Raw genomic sequence first — 8,273 nt, forward strand, 5'->3', positions numbered from 1 at the left:
ATCTTTAAGATTGCTCTCATACAAGTATTATTTAATCATACATTGAGTTTCATAATATGCTAGGAACATTTATTTAGATCTGAATAGAAAAATATATGGAAGATGACAATTTGATACATTAGAATATTATGTAGTTGTTTAAATTATTCAAGAAGCAATGAATATCAACATTTGCATCTCTCATAACAGTGCATTCATCAGAGAGTAAATAACCAAAGCCAGACGAGAATTTTTGTTTAATAAACTTCTAAAGTTTAGTTCTTACTAATACTAAACGAATAATTCGGCAAAAATGTCGGATGGAGGATGCCTAAGCAGCGCGTCCGTCTCTCGTCTGGCACAAAAGACTTCGCTTCCCCAATACAAGTTTACAAAAGACTTGACTTCCAGTCATCGTGACTAATGAAAAAGAGCCTGCGAATAGCGAAATAACGGAGTCTCTCCGAGCTGTCAAATTGTCTCTTTCATTAGTCAAATTCCTGAATTCACTTACGCGGGCTTCGTGGCACCAACTTGGCCATCTCGTCCATTCTGTAGCATGTTTATTTTCTATTTAAATTCGAAAATATACCACAAACATAGGACGATCTACCCAATACTTCAATGACGATGAAGTTTTTGGTCTTAGTAATTACTGTGAGTATTGCAGCGCATAATTCCAGTGCTGTAATTTTGGATCGTGAAGATATGCTTCGATTGGGCGATTCGCTCACTGGAAATCAGACCCTAATTTCGAAGAATGACACGTTTACATTGGGATTTTTTAGTCCCGAAGGAACAAATAATTTGTATATTGGCATCTGGTATACCCTAATCTCTCAAAAGGCCACAGTTTGGGTGGCTAACAGAGAAAATCCTGTCAGAATCATGCCCGGCGTTCTGAGATTTTCGGAAGATGGTCATCTCAGATTGTTTGATGGAAAGGGCCAGTCGGTTTGGTCGACTGTTGATGGCCAGAAAGGATCACGAGCTATGATAACGGACACTGGTAATTTCATTATGCTGGACGCCTACAATAAGTCTGCGATTGTTTGGGAGAGTTTCGCGCATCCGACAGATACATGGTTGCCTGGCATGATGATGTGGAAAGGCATGACGCTAACTTCCTGGAAGAGTTCTTCGGATCCTGCAAGTGGGCTCTTCTCTTTCCGAATGGACGTGTCTCCGGGAAAGACGCAGATGATGATGTTCTATAATAACACTGTTCCATATTGGTCCAGTGGAGAATGCTCTGGGAATTATTGTACTAAGGTTCCCGAATTGCAAGCTCAGAAGAAAATTCAAGTGTCGTGTGTGAGGCTTTCTCCTTCAAGAATATACATTCATTTTGGCATTAACCCGATAGATCATATCCTCACGGGGCGGTTTGTGTTAGATGTGAACGGCGAATCACAAGTTTACTTCTGGATGGATGATGGTAGATGGAGTCTGAGGTGGTCGACATACCGAGGTCAATGCAGTGACTACGAAATCTGCGGGGCGTATGGACTTTGCAATGCGAATGATGTGTGTAGTTGTGTCCAGGGCTTCACGCCCAACAAGGACTCTCAAGGTTGGTGGTCAAGTGGCTGCTCTCGGCGAAGACCCCTGCAGTGCTCTGCCACAGAGGGCACAAACGACGAGTTCTTGGAAGCCAAGAACCAATACTTGTCCGAAAAAGAAGCCGTCATAATCAACAACGAGCCGACACAGCTAGGCTGCCAGACTGCTTGTCTCAACAATTGCTCCTGCACAGCCTTTGGTCTCGCTATTTCTGATCAACCTATCTGTAGATTGTGGTTTGCCAATTTATTGGGAATGCGCGTTTCACCGGAGGGCCAGTCCGTCTTTATTAGGCTGGCTGCTTCTGAGTTGCGACACCCCACATCGGAGCGAAGGAACAAAACCTCTGGACTTACTATTTTACTTTCGGCCGCCGCATCCTTTTTTGCTGTTTCAGCTCTCCTGTTAACAGCATTTATTCTGTGGAAACGTCGAAGACTGGTGAAGAAGAACGTGGAAGAGGAGGTGCCAATTTCACTCAAAAAGTTCAGTTACAGAGAGCTGCGAATTGCAACGCAGAATTTCAAGCATAAATTGGGTAGCGGAGCATTCGGCTCTGTGTTCAAAGGAACTCTGCCAGACAACACGATTGTTGCGGTTAAAAGATTAGAAGGTTCCACGCAAGTAGAAAAACAATTCCGTGCGGAAATAATCACCACTGGCAGAATACAGCATGTGAATTTGGTCAGGCTGTGGGGGTTCTGCGTAGAACATTCACGAAGGTTACTGGTGTATGCCTACATGCCCAACGGCTCCCTAAACTCCTTCCTCTTCTCCAAGTTGGAAGACGTGGAGAAGGTGTTGGACTGGAAGACCCGGTTTCAGATCGCACTGGGCACTGCACGAGGATTAGTTTATCTCCATGAAGAATGCAGGGATCGTATCATTCACTGCGATATTAAGCCAGAAAACATTCTCCTGGACGGTGACTTTAGCCCAAAGCTGGGAGATTTTGGGCTAGCGAAGCTAGTAGGTAGAGATTTTAGCCGAGTACTGACGACCACACGAGGAACTCGTGGGTACGTGGCTCCCGAGTGGATCTCTGGCCTTCCTATCACTCCTAAAGCGGACGTATACAGTTTTGGCATGACGCTGTTGGAAATTATATCAGGCCGAAGAAATTTGGATTTAACAGTTGAGGGTAGTAGGTTCTACTTTCCTACCTGGGCTTCATCTCAAATTCAGAGGGGAAACATATTGGGCGTTGTGGATGCAAGGATAGCAAGTGAGGTAATTATTGAAGAGGTGAGAAGAGCCGCTGTGGTTGCTGGTCTATGCATTCAAGAGGATGAGAATCTGAGGCCAAGCATGACTGAAGTGGTAAAAATATTGGAAGGCACGATGGAGGCTTCTGTGGCACAAATTCCAAGGTCTTTACATGTCCTAGTAGGTCAGGTAAACAAAGAAGGAATGGCTTAAATCACACATTCTAAGCTTATATTTCTAGAATTAGAAGTGTTAAATACTCAGAGTTGACTGACATGTTTTAGGTTTAATATGCTGCTTAATGTATGTTGTCACACTAAGAATACACTTTTAAGCATAAAAGTGTTAAACACTCAGTGTTGACTAAAATCCTTTAGGCCTAATTTGTTGCTTAGTATGTGTGCTTTAAGGTTGTGAGCAATAGCTGCAATCAACATGTTTCCTACCAAGTGATATTGTACATAAAAAAGAGTAGCGAGTTGTGAATGAGAATTTGATAGATAGGGAGAGGATTCTCTACAATGTATAAATAATTGTGAGGGTATCTTTTTATATTTTAAAATATTGATAATATATTTTGATTTTTGTTTGAATATTAAAGTATCAATAAATATTTTTAAAATATAAATCATGATTTATTCAACACATCATTTATATATTGGAATATGTACAGTTATTCATCATGTCATAAAAAAATTATAAACAATACTAGTCAAAATTTAGTTTCATATAAGAATAAAGTGAATTTTATTTTTTGTTTTTTATTATATTAGTAGGGAAAGGGCTTTGATTCGTCACATAGGCAGTTCAACAAACATATCAATAAATAGTAATCGGCATCAACATAGCCAGGAGCACTAAACCCCTAACCTTCTAAATAGTAGCCCAAAATACAATAAAAAAATATCTTAGCTAAATCAATAAGATACATATTTGCCCCATAATCACATAACATAGCTATCACTAAGAGTAACAGAGACATGTTAACAACATCATTTTAATTCTTAATTAATCGATACCCATGAATTTTATCTATCACTAAGACTAAACTAATATAGATAGCCATAGTAGGCTAATAGGCAATAACATTTAAACTAGTATAGCAAAACACCAAATCAAAACTAGTCCTAGATAAGAGAATCATTAAAATGTACCAAGGAGTATAAGTATTAGACAAAATATCAAACATAAAGATCATATCAAGAAAAAAATGGCACATAGCCAAACAAACCAACAAGAGCAACAAATACTAATTGTGACCACCAAGTAGGCCCCTATTCCTTGAAATCTTCTCTAGGAAGTCTTTTTAGTAATCATTGTCCAGGTCCTAGTCTGAATTGTTCTCCATCTATTGTTGAAATTTTCCTTCTTGCTTCTTGATCCTTCTCCTCGACTTCTTTAGCCTAAAATAAAGCCTATGGCAACCTTCCTCATAATGTCATTAGTAATAACACAGAGTGCTAACCACCCTTCCCTGATGGGTCTTGCACTTTTAGAACTCTTCTACTCTTCAGTCAAGATCTTTCAGTCTAATCTGCATATTGATAATTTAGACCTTCAAGCTAGACACTCTGTCATTATCATTATCCTAAGAAAACTCTTGATTAGTGGCATCTATGTTTTGTTTAACCTCATCACATTTTGGTGGAGACCACAATCTCAAATCCATTAAATTCACCCCTTCCTCAAACTCATTGTTTAAATTAGCATACTCTTCATCTTCATCTTTAGACTTTTCACTAGAGATTTCATCCTCTGGGGCATACTCTTCATAAGTCATAGTGTCACTTATTTTCTCCTCTCTTTTTTTTATCTTTTCACTTAGAATCTTTTTCAATTACATGGGTTGATCAATGACCTTGAGGGCTATTACCTTGTATCCCTTGCTCCTTCTTAACATCCTCATCTCTTCCCGACTGAGACTCTTCTAGGTCAATAGTAATGCTCCTTTTAGGTGTCTTATTATCAGTTTTTCTAACTTTGGAAGTTCCTTACTTTATGATTAGGGATTTTCTTTTATTACGTATGAATTTTAGCAATGCCACTTCTAGGGGTCTCAACCGTGCCTTTATTGGTTTTATATTTTTTTATTTAATTTATTATTAATAATTATTACATACTAAAATATTATGTAGCTTTCTTACTTTTAATATTTGATCTTATACAATCTTGTAACTCTTTTTGTTTAAAGACATGCAATATAATTGATATATATTAATTAAATATTTGATTATTTATAATAAACACAACTATACAACTTATCATCATAAACCAAATGAAAAGGAAATATAATATACAACACCTAGTCTAAATATGTAAAACTATTAATTTTTTCTCTTCCAAGTAATGCATTTTGTAGATTTCCACTACCAAATATGAAAGAAGCTCACCATTTCATGAATAAATTATATTATAAATTTCAAAATGAACTTATTTTCATTTAAATGTTAATATTAAAAGTTAGAGCCTCATGCATGCCCTCAAATTGGCAAATATATTATAACTTATAACATCATGAAATCACAAATTTACTATGGTAGATCTGGTAGTTCTAGGGTTCAATTTGAACACTCGTTATTATATTGGTAAGAGTGTATTTTACTACTTAATAATAATTTTGAATATCTTTGAGATCTCATAAAAATAAAATATCTAAATAATAGTAGACTATATAAATTTCAATTAGTTAGTTAATTTGTTTTCTTTTGTTTGAGAGAATTTTTGGAAAGTTTAAGTGTGCAATGTCAATGGTTGTAGTAGCAAAAAATTTCTTTCTTGTGAGTCTTATTTACACTATATTATCTCTTTAAGGTACCCTCTTCTACACTTATGGACATTCTAAATATTTAATGTATAGAATCCTTTTACAATAATTTATGAGTTATTAAAAGTTATGATTATATATAGTACTACTTCAATGAATCAGAGATGGAACTTTGTACATTAGTGAGCACTATCCCAACATTTAGCACTAATTATATGATGTAATTTCACTTATTTGAACCATATGTCTAAAAACTATGATTCTTAATGAGCTCTAGAACATAGGCATTAATAGTTTAGTGGGATCTATTTAAATTTATGAAAGGTCTAGTAGGAAAAAATAATTGCCTATGTTTCACATAATAACTAAGAATTAATTTTTGTGTAAGGTCATTGGATGTGTTATTCCTATGTAATAGAAGTTAATCCGTAAGCCTTCAATATCGACAAGTCTTGTTCCACCCGATATCCTGATCCCTGATAGTTTTGTGTTGGTGGGACCCTCATAGATAACATATTGATCAGTTGCATATTAGGAGTTTTTTCTACACACAATTTATTTATTTCGTTGGTCTTGAAAGATGTGACTGCCTGATGGTCCGATGGTAGTAGTTCCAAAGTTGGTGACTTGCATTGTGACATTCATCAAGTGCTTTTTCATACTGGACAATAAATAAGCTAATTAATAAAAGGCTTCGTGTCAAATCCTAAAGTAGTACAACAACCACTCAAACACAAGAATTAATCACTCCATGTTTTCATGTGTCTGTCAACCTTTCTCATTCCATTTACATTCGAGACTTTTGAAACATTGGGAGAGGTGCCGAGGAGAATACATAAAACTAGGTTAAAAAATAGAAGTTCTCTTTGTTTAAAATTATTGAAATTTATAGTGTTCTTGTTGATAGGATAAGGGAGGCTTCCTAATTTAGCATTCATGTACTCCTACTTTCCCCATTTTTTCATCCCGTCCTATCCTAACTTGCGATTTCATCCTTTATTATAAACCCTAGCATTCCTACATTCAGCTTCAGTGGTGCCCAAACCCTCTTAGCCTATAGAAAATAAATTGGACTACATTAAAGACCCATAAGTTGGCCCATTCACCATGCATGACATTCAAAAAAAGGATGCATAGTTTAGAAAGGTCTCGCATTTTACAAAAGCCCATTGAGTCTACTCTTTCTAAAGTTAGAGTCTACGCTTCCCCCATTGCATGCCCAGAATTAGTCCTCTCCTATGTGCAACATTACCACCTGGATTCCCAAGAAATTTGAGGTGCAAATAAAAGTTTGATAGCTAAAATAGATACAAGTTACATCTCTCTTGCATTGCACATCCCCAAGAGAGATGGGCAAATTAATTTTTTTCCAGTCAAGATGGGAACATGTCAATAGCGAACTACATTGGTGCTTAGACAAAATTGCACAAGGCTGGCTGAAATTTCCTCATCCTTGTAAATCTAGGTTATCTTCTTGGATAAAAACAAAATTCTCTAGGGATGATATTGCCAATATCATTTTTCTACTATTTTGTGTGGTTGGTAGGACGAAAATGGAATTCTTTAAGGAGTGGATGTGTCGATTTGTTCTCACAATCTGTGATGATAAAAATTTGATTAACTAGGTGAGGTTAATATGTGACTCCCTTCATGAATAGCTCGTCAAGTTTAATGATAGGAAACAATTTCATTTATTCACTATGCTCTTGTATGCGATAGATAGTAGTAGAAATTCTTGGCTAGGTTTGAGGCAAGTTGGTAATCTTTCAAATGGCATACCTGTTTACAATTGTTTCTCTCAGTTACATAAAGTTGAAGGTATGTGGAATTTCTCCTGCATCCAAGACATTTTCCTAATGACAATCATTAAAAATATTGAGGGAAACTTGGAGAAAGGGATATTATAGAAAGCCATGGCTTTAATTTAGAATTATGATAGTTTATATATTCAATTCTGGACTTTCTCTTACTTGAGCGTCAAAGGTTATGAAAAGGTTCTGCTGAAAATAACTAGCTATGCTACTTATTACCTTGTGTTTTAAGAATTGTTTCACTAAATGGCCTTTGTAAATATCAAATATGTTCAATTGAGGAAAAAGGGATATTCTTTTCCCTTGAGATTGTCCTATTTTTCTTGTAAAATTAATGAATTTGACAAGTTTTGTGATAAGGTCTAGCCAAGCTCAGACTTCCTTCTTTATCCATAAGGACCCATTTCGATAGCAAGGGTTATGTTAAAAATATTTTTTTATGGAGTAGCCCACTATCTCTACATGCCCAAGTTGGAGGACTTTTGGGAAGATTGCATTGATGAGATTGAAGTTTTTCAAGAGAGGCTTTATGTGGCTAACCCTTAGCCAGATGTTTAATTTCAACGTTATTTATGCTATTCTAGAAAATATTGTGGATGACGATTTAGACCTGGTAGAGAGTTCATACCAAAATGCCATATTACGTCCTTTTCAGTGGCCTGAAAAAGAAGAATAAATGACTATAAAAAACAAAACATCACAAGTTCTAGACAAGTCACAAGCTTAGTTGGAGTATCGAGTTAGAAATCATTTTGGTTCTTCATCACAACAAGGAACACCCAAGGATACCAACATAGTTACTCAAACTTCTCAAAAGGTGACAGGAAAATCAACACTAGAAACTAATATATCTTAGGCAAATTTGTCATCTGGTGGAGACAATGACCCACTTGAAAACAATTATAAATTGAAATCTTCCTATCTATGAAGCAAGTGCCATAACACCACCT

The 8,273-nt window shown here is 36.2% G+C and overlaps 1 protein-coding gene across 1 annotated transcript; it reads left to right on the forward strand.

Moving 5' to 3' along the window:
* The first annotated feature begins 603 nt into the window (after window positions 1-603).
* On the forward strand, window positions 604-2,961 carry LOC131034914 (G-type lectin S-receptor-like serine/threonine-protein kinase At2g19130). Its single transcript, XM_057966525.2, has one exon. It carries the CDS (start codon window positions 604-606, stop codon window positions 2,959-2,961), a length of 2,358 nt encoding a protein of 785 aa, XP_057822508.2.
* Window positions 2,962-8,273: the final 5,312 nt, after the last annotated feature.

This window comes from Cryptomeria japonica, chromosome 10 (assembly GCF_030272615.1).
Source record: "Cryptomeria japonica chromosome 10, Sugi_1.0, whole genome shotgun sequence".
NCBI classification, from domain to species: Eukaryota; Viridiplantae; Streptophyta; class Pinopsida; order Cupressales; family Cupressaceae; genus Cryptomeria; species Cryptomeria japonica.

What these genes read in the sequence shown, in the direction of transcription:
- LOC131034914 (XM_057966525.2), top strand. Translation starts at nt 604, where the DNA reads ATGACGATGAAGTTTTTGGTCTTAGTAATTACTGTGAGTATTGCAGCG.